Here is an 18838-nt window from a genome sequence, read left to right as displayed (position 1 = left end):
TCATTAAGGCCTGCAAAGTGGGATAGGAAGAGAACAGAGGGGGTGATAAATTGCGCTGCAGCAATTCCTGTAGAAAAACAAGCTTGCTGAGGTTTTCTTTTTGAATGAGGCCGGAGCCCTGCATGTAACTAACACACCTGTGGGCAGGGATATCAGGAAGCATTTCTTCTCTCAAAGAGCAGAGATGCGTTGGCACAGGCTGCCCAAGGAGCGGTGGAGTCACCGTCCCTGGGGGTGTCACAGAGCCATGGAGATGTGGCACTGAGGGATGCAGACAGTGGTGGGCTATGGGATCTGAGAGGTCTTCTCCACCCTGAATGACTCTATGGTTCTGCATTGCTTCTGAATGGCCACAAGGCAGAGTGACCTGTAGGACAGCAGGACACATCCGACCTCGCAGCTTTTCCAGACACACAGGCACAACAAGGCAGGTAGTTCTCAGGCTGTTTATTTCACATCCTCATGATGTCTATACAGTGAAGGTGAACAATACTTTGCAGTGCGGTGACGTGGCTCAGTGGGGATGTGGTCTGTTCAGACGGCTGATGGGGTGAGGAGTTCCTCCAGCTAATGAGGGATGTGACCTTAGAAGCTAATAAGAAGTTAATAGGGGAGATCCAACTGAACCCAAGCCCATGCCTTCCCCATAGGGAAGGAATCAAGCTGAACCCCCATGTCATGCTCAAGCAGCTCCATCACCCGGTGGCACCGCTGCTCCCAGACACAGCAGGGGCAGTTACAGCATCAGGACTTATTCAAATAAAAACATAGCACAGGGAACACCTGAAAAGAGTTTTTCTGCCCTGTTCTGAAGTCACTCCATACACTCATTCCCCTCTGCACCTCCTCTGAGCCACTCACAGTTATGTTTCCTGAAGAGCACACATCCATACACCACTCCTTGCTCAGTGCTTGGTGATGGGGTCTGGTCCTTGAGGCTGTCATCCCATAGAAGATGGAACTTAAGGAGAAGTCTGAACTCTGGGTGTCTGATGGGTTTTGCTTGTAGAGAGAGGGAAAGAGATGCTTCAATCATGGCAATTAAGGGAAGGGGACCCACCTCAGGGAGAGCTCTTTAATTACCAGCATCTCACAGATGCCTCCTTCTCCCCATTACTTTTCAGCTGGACACTGGTAGAGCAACATGAAGACATTTCTCCCAGGTCAACACTACTATCTGCACTGAGAGTGCAAAGCTGAGCAGCTCAATGGGTGACAGCAATGGGCTGCAGGAGGCACCGGGTGCTCCAGAAGCAGGCACTGCCTGGTTTCCTGTGCCCTTTTGCCAGCAAGGCTCTGTTTTTTTCTGCACTAAGTTCATCCCTTCTGCCACCTCCCTCCCGTCCACTCATTTCCCTGAACTCCTGCTGAATTTACTGGAGCGTCAAACCAGAGAAGCATCCTTCCAGTAAAGCCAAGAGGAAGCACGGAGCAGAACGACCGACTTCACTGAGCAAATACACCTTTATTTACACTCTGTTCTGTTTAATCAGGAAGCTCAGAGGAAACGCAGCTGCAGCCGTGCTGGAGCAGCCCAGCAGCGAGCACCGGTTGCAGCCCAGCTCCATCTCACCCAGCAGCACGTGGAGCACGAGTGGGCACACAGCATGGCATGGGGACGAGAAAAGCCCAGAGGGTTTGCAGATAGGAAAAGCATTGTGGTCTAGCAGCAACACGTGGGTTCGTTCCAGCTCTAGGATCAAAACGTTTTGATGCCAGAGATACACAGCACTGAGATGTGAGATAGCTGCAGCAGCCCCAGGGATGAAAGGTGATGCGTAAATGATGGGGAGCGTTTTCTTCTTATATAACACGCAAGGAACATCTACTCGGAGCTCTGTAGGTGTGTAGGCCAGACAAGCATCCAGGGAAGGAAAAAGGGACACATGGGTACAGAGGGTGTGCAAACAGGAGGCAGCGTGAGCCAGGCTTGTGCTGGTGGAGGGGAAGGGCATGGACAGGAGTGCTTCAGGTGAGGGTGAGGAAGAGGAGGGACGGCCACAGGGACAGGACTGAGAACCAGAGAAGGGTTTGGGGGAGAAGCTGGAGGCCCACAAGGGAGAGTCGCAGTGACGAGCGAGAGGCACTGCAGGGCTGGCATGAGGTATGCTTTGCTATTGCTCTGAATGCTGTAAACATTTTGGTTTTGTTTCTAACGGTGAACATTCAGTTCAGTTTGATACATGTGCTCTTATGGGTAACTGGAAGTCTAGCAGAGTTTACATCTCCTATTACTAGTCAAACCTACACAAGAGGCAAGCACAACACCGCTAACATCTCATTGTATGTTGTTTATGCCTAATTCTCCTATTTTATCATGCAGATTTATGTCTCAGAAAAGCTTCTCTAGAAGGAGACACGAGGTTACACTGACACAAATTGACATGCGCTCTCACCCACCCATTTCCCTCCTGTGCTTAACTCACGGGACTTTGCCCTTCACGCTCTCTCAGCGTGGAAGGCAGGGACCCATCAGAGCACTGACACGTAAAAGGGATGGAAATAACCCCCAGCTCGGCTGGCAGCCACAGCAGGAGAAAGAAACTTGGAGCAGATTTGGGTTCTGCATCCCCACCTGGATTTTGGGTCTGCAGTCTATAAAGAGGGGAAAGGCCATTTGTAAACTCTTCTTGCCTTTGCTGCCAAAGGGCTTGAGGGCTGCCCGCATCCACACAAGCACAGAGCCAAAAGAGCTGACTTGACTGGCACAGTTATTTTTCCCCTCCCTTCATGTGATGGCACTCTGACATGAAACAGGAGCGAGTTTTTGGAGGTGTGTGCCTGTGGAGAGGGAAAAGGGGCTTTGTGAGGTATGAATATTCCTTTCACTTCAGTGGGAGATGAATCAAAGACAGGGTATTTGTCCTCGATGGGGATTAGTCATCATTCAGTGCTTTTCAAGGCTTTGGCTCTGTCACTATTTCCTTAATCAGCCCCTGGTTTAAGAGGAAGAGATATAAGTTGCCTATTTTAATTCACTTCAGACTGACATTTGGCATAAAAGCAGCAGCTGGTGCCAATTTCTTCTTAAAAAGAAGGGGGGGAAAAAAAATTTACTTTAAATAACCAGGCTGCTTTCCTGCAAGAGAGACAAATTGTAAGAGCAGCAGCAAAAATAACCATGCCAGACTCACACACCTCAGAGAATACCTCTGCTCCACTGTACGCCCTGAGACACTTCCTATTGGGATGCTATCTGGCACCGGGTGAAGGGGAAAAACTCCCTACATCAGCAGGGATACAAATCCCATCGCAAGCTGCAGCAAGGCCGTCTCAACACAACACTTCCCTACGTGGATGGGGGAAGGAGAACAGTTGGGGTTTCATTGGGTTTGGGTCGCTTTGAAGCTTTCTGATGAATTCTGGCACGTGCTGCTGAGGATGCCAGCCCTGAGTCTGGAGGAGCACGCAGAGAGATGCATTGGCCTCACTTCTGAGCTTCTTGCCCTCATTTCTAGATAGAAACGTATGGTTCTGATGTTTCCTCCCCACCTGGCTGGCTGTGGCCATGGCAGCAATGGGCACTTGGCTGAAAATCTGGCTGCCTCAGCTGGCACTAGAGGTCAGCATCAGCCAAGCCCACTAGGAAGTGTACCAGCTTCAGGAGAAGCACTGGCAGGCAGCTCACATCACCTCCTCCTGCCATGCTCAGGGTACCTGGCACTAATCATCCCTATCATGACGTGCACCTATCTGTCCCTACAAAACCCCTTAACGCCCCTTTACTACCTACTGTGCATACTGTTGACTTCTAGCATCCAAGCAGACTCTGTGCATCTCACTCCAAGCCTGATGTAGAGCTTCAGGATTTAGTCTACCCAGCTTACACCACACTACATTTAAACCTTCATCATCTGAAGCATCAGACCTACTTACCACCCTAAACCAGAACGGAGCTTTACAGCCTTTGCTAAACAACAGAAGGGAAAGATCCACGAGGTTACCATCCAGACCTTTATAAAACCAGGAAAACAAACCTCTGGTCTGCAGGCTTAAGTCCACAGACAGGCTGTCGATGTGCTTCCCCACCAGATAACACTGCAGGAATGCGACAGCTGATAAGCTGGGAAAGCAAAGCCATGTAGGCAGTCAGCATCACTGCACAGCACAGAGGTGTGGTTACACAACCGACATCTGCAGAGCCTCCTCCTGCAGCTGTTATCTGAGCCGTGGAGCAGGGCCAAAACACACCTTGCACACCACTTTGAGCCCAGACAGCCGTCCTGCTCACTGTTTGTATGCAAGAACCGTGCAGCAGGGTCTGTGCCTTTAGGATTTCTTTGCATTGCATTGAGCCCACAGCGGACAATCAGTAGGTAACAACAGTTAAAAGCAAAAATAAGATTGTGGTTTTCATGTCATGTCTCCCTGTCACGAGCTTGGTCAAGTACTACAGTCAGAAATGCTATCTGGCATGGTAGAGGGGTCTTGTGCTTTTCTAACACCTCAGTATGGGGTAGATGGGACATCCCTTTTCCCAACCCTTTCCCAATAGCTGGTTAGAAGGAGCCACCGAGGCCATGTATGTCCCTGGTGCTCTTTGTGCTGGGTTCTGGTATGGTGCCTAGCACAACGGAGCCTGAACGGCGACAGGAGTCCTGAGGCTGAACTACAGTACAAACAAATAATACCAATGAAAAGCAATCATGTGCCTTAGAGAACTGGGTCTAGCAGGAGCTTTTGGGGTAATCTTCCTCATGAGAAACACTCTGCTCCTTGGCAGCAGCTCGAAGACAACACTCAGCCTCCATCCCATGAAGATAAGCATAAGAGGGGTGCGGAGCGACTGTTGTATCACACAGTGTGCAAGCACAGTGGGAAGGGAGATGAGTTTGCTGATGGTTTCTACCCTGGGAAGCAGCACAACTCACGTGCCTTTGCCTTCTCTCTCCCTCCCTGCAGCCTCAGGCCCCATGACCAGGGAGGATACCATTGCTGCAAGGTACTACTGCTAACCAAAAAAAGCAGAGAAACTCAGAAAGTCTTGACACCATATCAGGGTCACGCTTTGGAAGCCTCCTCTTCCCCTCCTCCCTCCTCTCTCATTCCCACTGTCTTTAAGCCCATGGAAGTTTCACATTTAGAGATGGGTTGTTGCTGTTGTGGGAAGCACACGGGCCCCGCTGCTGTTCTAGCTGAGCCTCCTCTGAGTTTGAGACAGCAGGTCTGTGTAAATTTTGGATCTCAGGAACCTGGGGTATGAGTCTTTTTCCATCAGGCTGTGCACTTTCCCCTGGGCTTGGTCAAAGCAGGAGAGGGAGGGCTCCTGCATGTTCCTTCTGGTCAGCTCCCGCGTCTGGAAGTCTATGTTCACCTGGGGAAAGCAACAGGAGAGAGTTGGGTGCTGCTTAAAAATGCCTGTTTTGTCTCAGCAGCAGAACAGCCGAGCACTTACACCTGGACACATCTCAACAGCCCCCCAAACTCCATAGTGGGTTTAGTAACCCAGAGCTATAAATCCTGACCTAAACATGGAATAGTGGAAGAAAGTATATATGGACCCGAGTGTTTCTGACCTCAGGTTACTTTTATTCGTCTCTTAATCTTGGATTTATATAGCAAATATCCTACAAATGCTTGCTTGATCTAACGTACCTCCCTCCTGCTGCCCAAGAATTCCCTACTCCCTTGCTCTCCCCCACATGCCCAATAGGATGGGGAGTGAACTTTTAGCTGGGTTTAATCTATCAGCATACTCTTGTTCAGCTATGTTGTTACAGAAGAAATTGTTTGATTTTTCCCATAACAGCGTGATATTACAGTGCCTTGAAATGGGACCTTCAAAAATAAACAGCCCTTGTGTTATGACTGCAGCGTGTTGGTGAAGCCAACAAGAAGAGGTTTCCTGTTTTCTTTTGCTAGCAAGCCGTCAGCGTTTGTGAGGGTTAGTACTGAAAACCTGGCTGCTAAGATGTTATTTGTCATTATTAACGAGAGCCCAGACTTAAAGCTGTCTCAAAAGTAAAGCTGCCTGCTTTAACCCTGGTGGCAGCAATACAGATCAGCTGCCTCCGTCACCTGAGAGTCATTTTGCATTCTAGCAAGCCAGAATTATGACAAAAGGACTCAATGTTAGGAAGGAACCCATCCAACCTGCACTCATGTTTCTAACCCAAAAACAGCCCTGCAGAACTGTGAATCTCCCAGCAGGAAGATGCTCGCTGAGGGCACTGCACCCCGAGATGCCCACACCACCTGGTGCCATAGGTGGCCTTGCAATGGCCTTGCCAGTGAGGAGATGGGGTTCTGAGAGCCCTCTTAATAGGAGCCCTACCCCATCCCTGGAGGTGCCCAAGGCCATGGATGGGCCCTGGGCAGCCTGAGCTGGTGGGCAGGGGGTGGTTGGAACTGGATGACCTTCTAGGCCATTCTATCATTCTCTGATCCCCTTGCAGCACCCTATATGATGACAAGCACACGTGCAAAAGAACTGCTGTGGGAGAGCAATGCTGCAAGCACTGCATTATGAATGCAGTACCACAGAGCAACATCACGACACAGGATCTGACAGCCGCATCAGCCTGTCAGTACATTAAAGAGTGCTGAACAATGCCAGGCTTCAGGTGGTGACTGCACTTTTTGTTCAGCTCCGAGCTCCTGCTCGCATCTTTTCAGGAGGTCTAATTGAGTTTGGAGTTAGTCAGCAGATAAACACTCTCCCCTGGAGAGTCAACAAGTTAGTCATTCGTGGGATGCTCCTAGACACAATGTCCTGTGAGGAGCGAGCCCAACTACCTGCATGGGGAGCAGTAGTAAAGTTGATGGGGAGGAGCTCCTAGGAAGCTGGTGAGGTTAGGAAATGTAAGTTGCAGTTGCCAGCAAACTCATTGGCAATGACTAATTTAACATCATCAAAGCAGTTGCCCTCACCAGGGGATGAGTCACCACAAGCAGAGGCATTGGAGCAGGCAGGGTGGCTTTCCTGTCACAGAAAGCCTTCTCCCCCCAACCCCCTCCACTCCATCACCTCCAAGGGAAGGAAGATCCCCCAGCCCCTGCAGTCCCACCATGGGGACAGGACCCATTCCCTGCCCAAAGGGAGCTCTGCTTACCCACCTCACGGGGAGCCTGCACGTCAATGAACTCCTCGAAGATGCGCTGTGCCTTGGCTGCCAGCTTGGCTGCCGAGCGGGTCTTCTTGAAGTCCTCGCAGGCCAGCCAGAACTCCAGGTTCTCCTCACTGAACTCAGTCTTCAGGAAAGCACGGAAAGCAGCCAGCCCGTCTGCAAGGGACGCAAGGGGAGTTACAGCAGGAGTTTTTCCTAACACCCAACCTGAACTTCTCCTGGCACAACCTGAGGCCATCACCTCTCATCCTATCGCTGTTACCAGGAGCAGAGGCTGACCCCTCTATTTAAAGGCAGTGAGAAATGCCTTTAATAAAATAGAGCACGTGTGGACTTGTCTCTGATGTTCTCCATCACTTTGCTTTATTGCCTTGCGACTTATTTTTAGTTCCCACTCATACAGAGGAAGGATCTGGGAGAGCAGAACTGTTACAGCCACAATAAAGGGGAGAGGGAAAGGACACAGCCTAATTACTACTCGTCTAGTCAGAGGTAAAAGTGTTCTTATCACTTGCTAATACTCAGCAATTGTGACATTCCAGTAATGTAATCTGAGTCAGCCGGGGCAGAATAGAAACACGGAGAGATTTATTAGGCATCGATGTGCTCTTAAACCTCAGCTGGGGTGTATTTATGGACACAGCTATTGTTTTTGATTTCCTTTCCCTGAATGGCACGAGCAGAGCTGAACTAGCTGAAGGCTTTACACACCCTTTCTCCTTTCCTAAGCTGAAGGATAAATTTGGCTCCTATTTTTATTTCTTTCCCAGTAACACGTCTCTAACTTTTCCAGTAGGGCCTAAATAGTTGTCATTCATGACTGGAAACCTCCCCAGCCAGCGTTGGCTGCTTCTAAGGAAGTATCTATAAATATTGATGGTGTCGGGAGAGCACTCAGCAAGGTCAGACTCAGGGCAGTGATATTGACAGAGATGGACAAAGGCTGACAGGGTTTGTGGGGCTGGATCTCCTGCTGCACCGCTGCAAGGGGTGAGCTCCACCTCACCCAACGTGTTGAACAGCATCCACCAGCCCAAGGCAGGGGAGATGTCTGACTGCATGGATCCTCAGAGGGACCAGCAGAGAAGATAGATGGCCAGAGATAGGACCAAGCTCCAGGCTATTAGGCTTCATGAAGCTCCCTCACCGACAGGCTTGGCAATGCTAACTGCTCCATCAGCACTCTGCATTGCAAAGAGCTGCTGTGGCACAGCAACCAGCAGCTAAAACGGGAATGTCTCCACCTCAGCTACGCTGCTTTCTTCCTGTCAGCCCCAGGAGGGTGAGAAATAGCTGCATAGCACCCAGTGATTAACACGCTTGTGGAAGGGCTTGGGGGCTGCAGCTGTGGGCAAAGGAGGGCTCTCATCCAAGAGCACTGCTGAGCACAAATTGTGGGTTCAAGACCAGAGCAGTAAAGCAATGTCAGCCCTTGAGAAGCCTGCAGAATGGAGTGTCCAAATCGCACCTCTAGGAAGCAAGCACCTGTCAGGATCATGCTCCCCCTGGGTGCTCCAAGCACCTCTATGGATAGGTAGGTATGGAGCAAGAGAGGACTGTTTTGGAGCTGCTCCAGTTTCTGAGACCCAGGGATGCACATATATTCTAAGCTCTGCTGTTTAATGCCTGTAACATTCATAGTGCCTCTATGGAAGACCTGACAAAGGAGCAGGGAGCCCTTAGAGGAGGAAAAGGAGAGGACATTAACAGCTGAACCGACAGATTTCACAGAGAATGAATGGGAAAAAGCAGCAGTTCCTTGAGATTTTGCCATTTGGTACATCATCAGCCTGTAGGATGCTTGGTGTTAATCATTCCAGCACCCAAACACGCTGTTATGACAACACCATCTCCGCTGTGTCCCTACAGAGTTCTTTCTTCCCTTTTACTTGCCTCTCGTCCCCATCCCTGGAGGTGCCCAAGGGCAGGTTGGATGGGGACCTGGGCAGCCTGATTGGTGTCTGATCAAGTGGTTTGGCAACACTGCCCACAGCAAGGGTCAGATCCGGATGATCTTAGAGGTCCCTTCATCCTCAAGCCGGTCTATGATGCTGTGATTCGCTGTCCTGAACTTTCCCTTTCCTCTCCAACAGCCCCAGCACTGAGAGAATCACTTGCCAAAAATAGCAGCTGTGCATGGCAAATATAATATCTGCAGAACGTAATATCTGCTCAAACAAGTGGACTTGGTGATTGATGAGATGAGAAAGGCCTTGGCTTCAGCCCTGCCCCAGAGAGCAGAGCGGCAGCTGGGACCAAGAGGTCTCCACATGCTCTCACATCAGTCAGCTCCTTTTTATTCTGAAGCAAGTTTAGACAGAGGATATATAAATAATAGTATCTGGCTGAGCTCCACGGGGTTGGTTTTTTGTAATACATTCCTGTCATCTCCTCCTCAAAGCCCCCTGGGGAGCTGGAAACGATCATGGCAGACCTGAGAGGACCTTGCTGAGGAGAGCTTGGATGGAAGAGAAGTCATCCTGGGCTGGAGACCACTGTGCTCTGCAGATCGACCCTTTGGCCTCTGCCTGCACCTCCAGCTGCGAGTTCAGCCACAGAGATGGAAGTCTGCCTCACTGCACAGCGTTAAATCACTGCCAACAGGTTTGTCATGGGACAGTGGCTAACCTAATAGGAAGGGCAGGAGGGCAATTAGGTGGGGATGGACAGCACCTGAGCTTGCATTTGACACAGTTGTTGGCTTTCATCTCCTGTACGTGAAGGCTACCAAGGAAGCATCCCTGATGAATCAGCATTTCAAAGCTCATTGCAACTGAGAAGCACTGGGTTGCCGTGTGACACGAACAGGAGAGCATCTGCTGCTGGGTCAGCCTCCTGAAGTAGGCTACAAGACACACGGAGCAACTGAGGAGTACGATGCCAAAGGGATGCTTTCACAGAGAAAGCATGGAGATAAGCTGCATTAGAATCCTCCATAAAGGTGGGCAGGCTGTGCCTGGGGGGGAGGGTTTGGAACAAATTGATCTTTAGAGGTTAATTCCAGCTCAAACCATTCTCTGATTCGACATCTTTAGAACTATCACAGGATAGATCAGGTTGCCCATCCAGCTCACAGCCCATCCAGCCAGACCTTGGCTATCTGCATGGATGGGGTTCCCACAGCTCTCTGGGCAGCCTGTGCTGCTGCCTCACTGCCCTTGTTGTAATAAACTCCTTCCTTATATCCAGTCTAAATCTCCCCTCTTTTAGTTTGAAACCTTTTCTCCTTGTCCTATCTCACAGACATGCTAGAGAGTCTGTCCCTATCCTTCTCACAGCCCCTTTGGATATTGAAAGGCTGCTCCCAGATCTCCCCTTCTACTCTTCATACTGAACATCTCCAGCTGAGCTTGTAGGTAATTCCCTCACCAGACAGGGCTAAAGAGACAAGGTCACAATGCTCTGCATAGCATATGTATGCGCTCACTGCTGCCTAGCATTGCTTTGATGAATGCTAGCTGCCTGTCCCTAGCACAGTTCTCATGCTAATGCTGTTCTGGCTTAGAGAGAGCTGGGAGTAGGAAGGGATATTCCTATGCTGCGTGGGAAGATCAGCAAGGTGTAGACAACAGGAGGAGGAGGAGGACAATAAAATTTGGGCAGAAGAGCACCGAGTTCTATAGGAAACTATAGGAAAAAAATCATCACAATCTGTGAGATAAAAATGGAAACACAGTGCCAAGGTTTTCCGTGTTGGATGCTCCGTTGATAAGTGAGTAAGGGTTGAGGACAGACTGTCCTGCTGGATCCTGGACAAATGAGAAGCCATGTGTCCAGCCCCGCGAGGGATGCAGAATGAGACATGCCACTGTGTGCATCTCCCTGCGGCAGCCTGTCAAAAGGAATCTCCATCTGGCTGACCAGACTGCACCTCCTGGGCATGGGTACGGCGGGGGGATTTCTCCTTTGCTACTCACATCATGCACACACGCTTTGCAGACCACAGAGCTTCAGTTCCCTGGGAGCCACGGCTAAGCCAGCACTGAATGGGAAAAGATGCCAGAGCCTAGCATGTCGCAGCCACTGCTTTTGCTCCCCAAGCACCCAAGGGAACACGCTACATATGATCCTGTCTCTTGCTTTTGCAAACCCCTGCTACAAACCAGGCTTGAGCTCTCCTTTCCTGCTGCCTGCCATGCTCACAAGCCCTGAACCAAGGGCACGCTGTGCCAGGAGATGTCTCTTGCAGTGAGCTGGGACAAGGCTCCTGCTGCACGAAGGGGGCTGACCCCATGGTTTCAAGCCAATTTGCTTCACCCATTAGTAGAAGCAAGTCAGGTGTTGTTGTGCTGACCTATTTGTCTGGGGCTGCCAACAAAGCTGTGCTGTGTCCTACAATGTGGCACTGGAGCCCCACTCAGCTCCCTGAAATCAGCATCACAGCCTCCTTCCAAGAGAGGCGAGCAGTCCATAGAGTGAAGGAGGTGTGACAGATGTGCCTGGCGGCAGCAGCCCACCTGCTAGCACTGCAAGCCACAGGGGAAATCCTCCATGAGCACAGCTGGTACTCAGCCCATGCCCTGAAGCGTGGATTGGAATTTGTGGCTGGCTGATGTTGTTCACCTGGGCAGTCACAGGGAAACCAGGCTGACACAGCTCTGTCCTTCTGGCAGCACTCGATACAAGAGATAAGCCAGCAGCTTTACTATAGACACTGCTTTCTTTTGGCTGGATAAGGCACAAGTAACCTATCAGGAACTAAATGTTTTTCACTAGGTAACAAAGAACTACCATAATTACTCCTCATCCCACAGATGGGGAAGAGTCTGATGTTTCATTGATCGCTCTATGAGGCTAATTGATTAATAAAACCAGATATTCTTGTAAGGCTATTGGACGAGGTAATTGGGCTGAGGCTCCATTTGGCATTCACAGAGCTCAGCTGAAGAGGGAACAATGTGTGTAATTCCAACACACAGACAAAAGGCAACTTCGCTGCCTTTTGTAACCAACTCATTTTTGTTGCAGTCTCTGTCCAAAAAGGAGAAAAATGGACTTTAGCATTATTGAAGGGAGAATAAGGGCTTGAGATTAAAGACAGAGCTGTAACATCAGTGTGAACATCCTGTCCTCTCGCTGCCCATCCTCCAGGCACCTCCGTCTCTTTTCCTTCTTGTTCCAGATTTGGACTAAAGAAATGTTCCCCTCTCGGCCGTACCCAGATATACCATCATTTCCTACTGCCTGCAAGCCACGATCTCAACGAGATACTGCTACTAAAATCACATATCGCTTTTTCCACTTTGGACAGCCAGCCTGTTCAAAGTTGTCACCCAATTCCCTGCCCAAACTGTTGTCGTCTCAGCTGAAAATCCAGGAAATAATCCGCATGTTATTCAAAACAACAACAGAATTCTATACTGATGCTTTAATATGCGAATCCTGAGCCGCTAAGGAAGTCAGCTGGTTCCTTATTGCGGTAAATCAGTTCACCGCCCACACTGACTTCTTCCCAACCTCAATTCACTCGTTTTACTCTTAAATAGAAACAAATTAATGAATCTATACCGTGAGTTTCGCTGCCTTGTTTATCATTCCTCAGCATGAATGCGCCGGTGAGGCAGGGTAATGTATTCTGAACAGAACTGATATGATTGATCTATTGAATGGAGTGAGGTGCACTGATTATATGTTTGCATAATGTTTCTTGATGTGAAACTTTCAGGTTTGCACTGGGAACTGTAAATTAGAGCCAGCTAAGTGCTACCATGCATGGTTTCTTCATGAGGACTGCTACGGAGCACGGCGTTCGAGGTTATTTAACTGCACGCTGGGTTTCCTATTGCAATTGATGGGAGCAGTCAGTCAGATTCGCCAGATGGCTCTGAGAATTTCAGCTCTGCTGGCTTGGATTAGAATGTCCTGCAAGGGACATGACCAGTGGGCACGGTGGCAATGGGTTGATGGCTGGGCCTGATGATCTTTTGCAACCTGAATGACTCTATGAATGGAAAGGAATGGGACACTGCGTTTCCCATAACCCCTTACTCATCACCTTTTGCAAATGTGAAGTATTAATACCTGCTGTGGAGGGTTAATGAGTGGTGGCAATGGAGTCCTGCCCATGAATCACTGTTACCACTTCCTAGGGGAAAGAATTACCCCCAAGGGATCATTCCTGCGCCATGCAGTGCATGCTTGGTTTGCCCTAGCTACACACAGTACCTGGGGTGCAGGGGGGAAAAAAGGTATCACGACTTGATTTCTACTCACATTTATGGGACAAAAGGACATCAAAAGAGTCTGCCCATCTCGTTGCTTCTTCTGTTGACAGTCTTCTGGAAGAAAAGAAGCAGCAGATTACAGACAACCCGAGGCTGTTTGACAAGCACACCAACAAGGAAGGCTGGAGTTCTTCTCGCCAAACTTTGGAGGTCTACAATGTAGAGATCTCCCCTTGGTTCCCTGCAAAAGTCAGTGGGGAGATGCCAAAGGACTCTCATGGGTCTCCTCACCTCTTCAAGTAGGCTGGTAAAACAAGCCAGATGAATCACACCCAGAAAGGGACAATTTTTTCCTTATCGACTGTCAGCAAAGACCCAGGGAACAAGTTCAGATGCAGACATTTACATTGCAAATGTCAAACCTTAAGTGAAATGGAACCCACCCCTGCAGAAGTGTTTATTCCTCTCTCCTGACTGCAAGGGGAAGGTGAGCTCAGACACAGGTTGGGATCAGATGGATTCCATCCCACTCGCCTTAAAATCAGGACTCCGTATTGTTTGAGGCAGCTGCTTTAGTGCTGTGCAAACCAACACGGGACATTTAGGCAGTGTTTAATAACACTTAGCTAAGGAGGACTGTGACCTGGAATGGCTGCTCACCTCTTCAACAAAGTCAACCGCTCAGACTTTGATTTGTGATGACGGAGGGATATATTATCCCCATCCCTGGAGGTGTCCAAGGATGGGTTGGATGGGGCTGGGCAGCCTAGGGCATACAACGAAAGGAAGGTGATTCGAGAGGGGTGGTGGGCAGGGAGGGGAGGACAGAGGTGGGATGGGGTGGGATGCTGCAGCTATACTCACTTCAAAGCCCGGTTGGGCTTGTCCGGAAGAATAGCTGTGAAATCATTATATGAGTCTGATTTGTGAGACAGGCAGCCCAGGCGAGTCCTCATCCCTCTGTTCCTGTGGTCGATGTGGGGGAGCAGGGGGGTGAGTGAGGGAAAACCAAAGAAGAGGATTATAACTCTAGCCGGAGCTAGCAAAACAAAACCCCAAAGAAGACACAGCTCGGCGGCTCTGTGCCTTAGCAGATCTGCATCCCTCACCTGCAGGAGGGACCCTGAAGCATCTCCAGGAGGATGCTAAGGATGGATACAGCATGGATACTGGCTCGCCCAATGCCAGCCAGTTGTTCTACTGGTCCGACTGGCACAAAGGCTGTGTGCTGGGTGGTGTCCTGCAAGGACCTGCCCTCAGCAGAGCAGGAGGGCAGCTACACCAGCAATCAGCTGCATCAGAACAGTGTGGTGCCAGTGCTGGAGGGCAGGAAGGAGCAAGGCACCTGTGAGGTGAGCTGTGCTGCAGAGCCAAGGGAGCCCAGCGCGCTTCTTTAGACTCAGCATTACATAAGCAGGCTAAAGCTGCCTCTTCCATGGCAGGTTTATCCGCGCAGAAAAAGACCTTAGTGCTTTTCCCTTTGAATTTCAGAGCAGTTCCAGTGCTTTTCTCTCCTATAGGCCCCCCAGCTCCCTGCCAGCCCCTTCCCAGCACAACTGATGAGCACAGCATCACTGGGATGGAGAGGACTTGGAAAGGGAGGGAACACAAAGGGGACAGGGAGATGAAACATGCACGCACGACACTGGACCGGCATTTTCTCCCCTCAGAAACAAACAGATGTCGACTGATCTATCAGACACAGTGTCTAGAAAGGCAGAGCCTGAGCTCCCCCCAGTCTAAGGGCATCACTCCTGCTGGTTCACCCCTGAGCATGGGAGAGCCACTCAGTGGCTATGTGCACTTCTCAGCTGATAGACTCCCTCTGGAAGCCTTCCCTGCACCCTGCTGTCAAGCAGATGCCAAACGCTCCCTGAGACTGCAGAGGGAAGCACAGCATTTTCTCCCTTTCCCTACGCAGAACACTTCAGCACTGAGCTAATCTGTAGCACGCCTGTCCCCCTCTTCTCCTCCCGCCCTGCAGAGAGTTTCTATTATTGCACATTTTCATGTAATCTTACAGCAAATTAAATGTTAATTGAATGCAACGAGTGTCTCCCTGGCAGAGCTCAGGCAGCTCCAAGCACAAAACCTGGGGATCTTCAATGGCAAGAATAGCTCCAAAACCCAAACCTGTGGACTGCAGTCTCAGGATGCTGCCCTGCATCCACTCCCCACAGCGAAGCAGACACTCTGCGTGCACAGCACTGCATCTCCAGCTGAGCCTGCCGGCCCTGCTGTGCTCAGACTGACACTGAGTGGCTATAGGATCCCACTGGTACCTTTCCCATACGCCTCCTGTCCCCAGCGCTCGTCCTCCTCGGCCATGCCCTGATGAAGCTCACAGCTTTCTCAGCAAGAGGTGTGGCATGCAGCGCTGCTGGGATTTCTCTCCAGTGCCTGAGATGAAGGGACTGCAGCAGGGAATGGCAGCAAGGAGGCTGTGATGCTGCACTGTGAGCGTGGAGCTCAGCTTGGGGAACACGCGTTGTGACACCAGGACAGGACATGGGGAAAAGAACCTGCATTGGTAGGAGGTGGGAGGCAGGGGAAGGGCAGGAGGGAGCCATGAGGCTCATAGGATGAGGCAGACAGCGACAGGATGGGCAAGGGGTGAAGTGTCTGTGCAGTTACCTCCGTGGGATCAGTAATGCAGCCATTCAGGACTCCAGTTACGGGCAATCCTCTGTCTGGTTGGCTTGGAGAGTGGTTTGCAGGAGATAGGAGTGCAGGAAGGAGGGATTTACAGTTTCACACCCTGGCACTTAAAAATATAACAAAGAATCCTCTGCCAGAAAAGGAGGGCCCGTTGCTCTCAACCCATTTGATCCTCATCAGTTTTCCAATGGAAGACTCTCGGAGTTGAAGGATGATCACAAAGAAGAGACAGCATTTCCTCCTGGGAGCAGAGCCATGGGGTAAGTCCAGCTGCAGGTCTGAGCTTGGCGTCACGGCTCAGCATGGAGCAGCAGGGCTCGGCACGGCCACATTCATCATGTGGTGCCTCCAAAGGTCGATCCTCAACAGGCAGAGCTCCGGGCTGACCTCACTAAGAGGATCGAACTACCTCTTGTCCCTGTTCATGTGGGTCACAGCTGGCGTTACTGGCCATCGTGGTGCTGCAAACAGAAGAACAGGAGGACTTCATGCACCTGTGGATCACTCCTTCCACCGCTGCAGGGCTCAAGCACTCGTACAGATGAACTCAAAAGAAAGCATCTCCTCGTCTGGGTGCTGGGAGCTCATGGGAAGCTGCAGGGAGGGATGAATGGACTGAGGGGGTGGCAGGGTTCCCTGGGCATGGGTACGCAGATGCTGCTGGGACGGATCTCCCAGCAGGGAGTGAAGGCAGTACCCACTAAGCTGGTGGGACAGAGCAGGATGGAGCTGCCTGCGTAGCGAGCAAAGTGCAAAGGTTTCCTGTTTGCCAGGACAAGGTTGAGCTCCTGATAACCTCCAGGTCTCCCAGCCCAGAAGAGATGGCAGAAGAGGAAAGCGAGGAGCTGATGGGAACAGCAGCTGCATACAAAGGGCCAGGAGCTCGCTCTGCCCAGGCCAAGGGAGATCCCGAAGCTTGGGCTGCCCATTGCAGCATCCCTTTTAAAACCTGATTACATTAAAAATGCACAAAGCCTTTTCCCAACTAAATTAATGGAACGGGGATTGCACTATATGCCAGTGAGTGCATTTTCTTAATCCCTGCCCTGACCGGCTGCTTCGATGTGCTTTAACTGAAATCAATCCTTGTAATTCCTTAAGCCCCTTCAAAAAATTCCCTCATTAACAGTTTCATCCACATGTGGGGCCAAGCAGAGGATTTCCCAGAGCCCAGCAGCCCCTTCTCTCTCTGACAGCTGGGATGGGTGCCCGCACGGTGCCCTCTCTCGCAGTCTCCCCTTTCTGCAATGCTTTTGGAGGTGCTGTTATGAAACAGCTCGCTGCTCACCCCCGCTCCCACCCACACAACCTGCACAACGGAACAGCACCCAACTTCCCCAAGGTCCCAAAGTCTGTCTGTCTTTGGGACATCGAATCCCACAGCTGGGCTGGAGCATCTGTGGCTATGGTATGCCCTTGGCTTGCCAGTGAAGCTAGTCGGTCCCCTTAGAAATAGAATGCGGTGAAGGCATCCCAGTAAGAGTCTGCAGTGAGGATTATTGCTTCACCCTCCATCCCTTGTACTCTTCCACCACCACCCCCTATGGCAGGACCCCATCCAGGAGAACTGCCAGTCTCACCATGGATGTGTTTTGGGGTTTCTCCTTGGAAGACAAAGGGAGGGGGGAGCAACTATGACATCGGGATTATCGACCCCCCTCCATCCCAGGAGATCACCCGAGCAAAGATAAGGGAGCCATCCCAATCAGCAGCACAAAGGGGAAGAGGAAAACAAACCAAACCAGACCCGGGGGGGTAGGTGGGCTACAGGAGATAAAACACCCGCAGAGCCGAGCAGATAAACCGAGCGAGGAGGCACTGCGGGCAGACACGCAGAGCGATACTCACCGCCGTTGGTTGACCTGTCCTCCGCGTGTGCTCGGGGAGGCTCTGGGGACACAGCAGAGAGCTCCCTTCAGATCCAACCCCTCTCACTGCCCTCCGATCCCTCTCTTTCCCCACACCCCCCACCCGGAGCCCCGCGCCTCAGCCCCGCACAGCCTCACCCGGCGCTCCGCAACGCGGCGGCTGCACCGCGATGGGCGGCGATGCAGCGGTGCCCACCTGACCCGCTCGTCCCTCCGCATCCCTCTTCGCCCGCTCACCTGCTGGGAGCGTCCCCCCGCCCCGCTACGGATGCCAAAAGCCGGCGAAGTGGGGAGAGTGGAGGGGGGGGGGATTGTCTGCCAGAGCTGTCGCTGCTGTCACCCTCCCCGCTTTGGGAGGGAGAGTCCCTCCCGCATCGCTTTGATCAGCCTCTCTGTGGCTTAGGGGAGGATGCTGCCCTCGGATCGTCGGCAGTCGCATAGACAGAAGGGAGTGGGGAGCTTAATTAGAGAGCCTCGGCGTCAGTGGGGGCAAGGGAAATGGTTAACCTGATTGTACAGCATGGGAAAGGGAAGAAACCAACCCACCTGGCAGCTCAGGTTGCAACCAGTCCCTGCTCTTCTTTGCTATGTGCCCCCTCCCCCCAACCCTGAAACCAACCTTGGTTTGCCTCCCACCCTTCTCCCTGCACCCACCCCTCCACCTTCAGCCAACAACGTGTATCTGGGGTTCACTCCTAGCGAGGCTTCCACTGGAAGCTCTCCCTGCACCCCAGTAGCAGGACCCCAGCAGTGAGACCTCAGACCTGGGCTTGGCTCAGCCACCAGAAGCACGGTCCCTGGATGCCAATACAGGTGCTCACCAAGGGCCCAAGCCATGAGATCCCCCCATTTTGGTGGGGAACGTGTTGCTCAGAGTGGCAGTGGGTGCCCCATCCCTGCAGACAACCAAGGTCAGGGCTCTGAGCACCTGATAGATGCTTATCCCTGCTGAATACAGGGGGTTGGACCAGATGGCTTTTAAGTATCCCTTCCAACTCAAATAATTCTGTGATTCTACAGCCACGAGAGCTCTTGATGGAGCTTGTCACTGCTTGAGGCATCAGAAAAAACAAAGTACACC

General features: G+C 51.3%; 1 protein-coding gene across 8 annotated transcripts; it reads right to left on the bottom strand.

Moving 5' to 3' along the window:
• Positions 1-433: 433 nt before the first annotated feature.
• RGS8 (regulator of G protein signaling 8) lies at positions 434-18348 on the bottom strand. Of its 8 annotated transcripts, none has more exons than XM_072343336.1 (7): positions 18304-18348; positions 17738-17779; positions 15866-16350; positions 14096-14197; positions 13281-13345; positions 7057-7223; positions 434-5314 (listed from the first exon to the last, which is right to left on the bottom strand). In XM_072343336.1, exons 3-7 carry the CDS (start codon positions 15889-15891, stop codon positions 5132-5134), a joined length of 543 nt encoding a protein of 180 aa, XP_072199437.1. In that variant the 5' UTR covers positions 15892-16350; positions 17738-17779; positions 18304-18348; the 3' UTR covers positions 434-5131. The 8 variants fall into 8 exon arrangements, with proteins under 8 accessions (XP_072199437.1, XP_072199435.1, XP_072199436.1 ...); XM_072343334.1 differs by lacking the exon at positions 18304-18348 and adding an exon at positions 17995-18242; XM_072343335.1 differs by lacking the exon at positions 18304-18348 and adding an exon at positions 17896-18004.
• Between the last annotated feature and the right edge of the window lie 490 nt (positions 18349-18838).

Source organism: Excalfactoria chinensis, chromosome 8 (genome assembly GCF_039878825.1).
Source record: "Excalfactoria chinensis isolate bCotChi1 chromosome 8, bCotChi1.hap2, whole genome shotgun sequence".
NCBI lineage: Eukaryota > Metazoa > Chordata > Aves > Galliformes > Phasianidae > Excalfactoria > Excalfactoria chinensis.
Note: the sequence above shows the minus strand (reverse complement) of the source record. Positions and strands in the feature narration are given on the sequence as shown.

Excerpts from the sequence above, each read along its gene's own strand:
- RGS8 (XM_072343336.1), bottom strand. The coding sequence starts at position 15,891 with ATGGCTGCATTACTGATCCCACGGAG. Across the intron at positions 14,198-15,865 it reads GCATTACTGATCCCACGGAG|GAACAGAGGGATGAGGACTC; the intron begins GTAACTGCACAG and ends CATCGACCACAG. Across the intron at positions 13,346-14,095 it reads AAGCCCAACCGGGCTTTGAA|AAGACTGTCAACAGAAGAAG; the intron begins GTGAGTATAGCT and ends CTTTTCTTCCAG.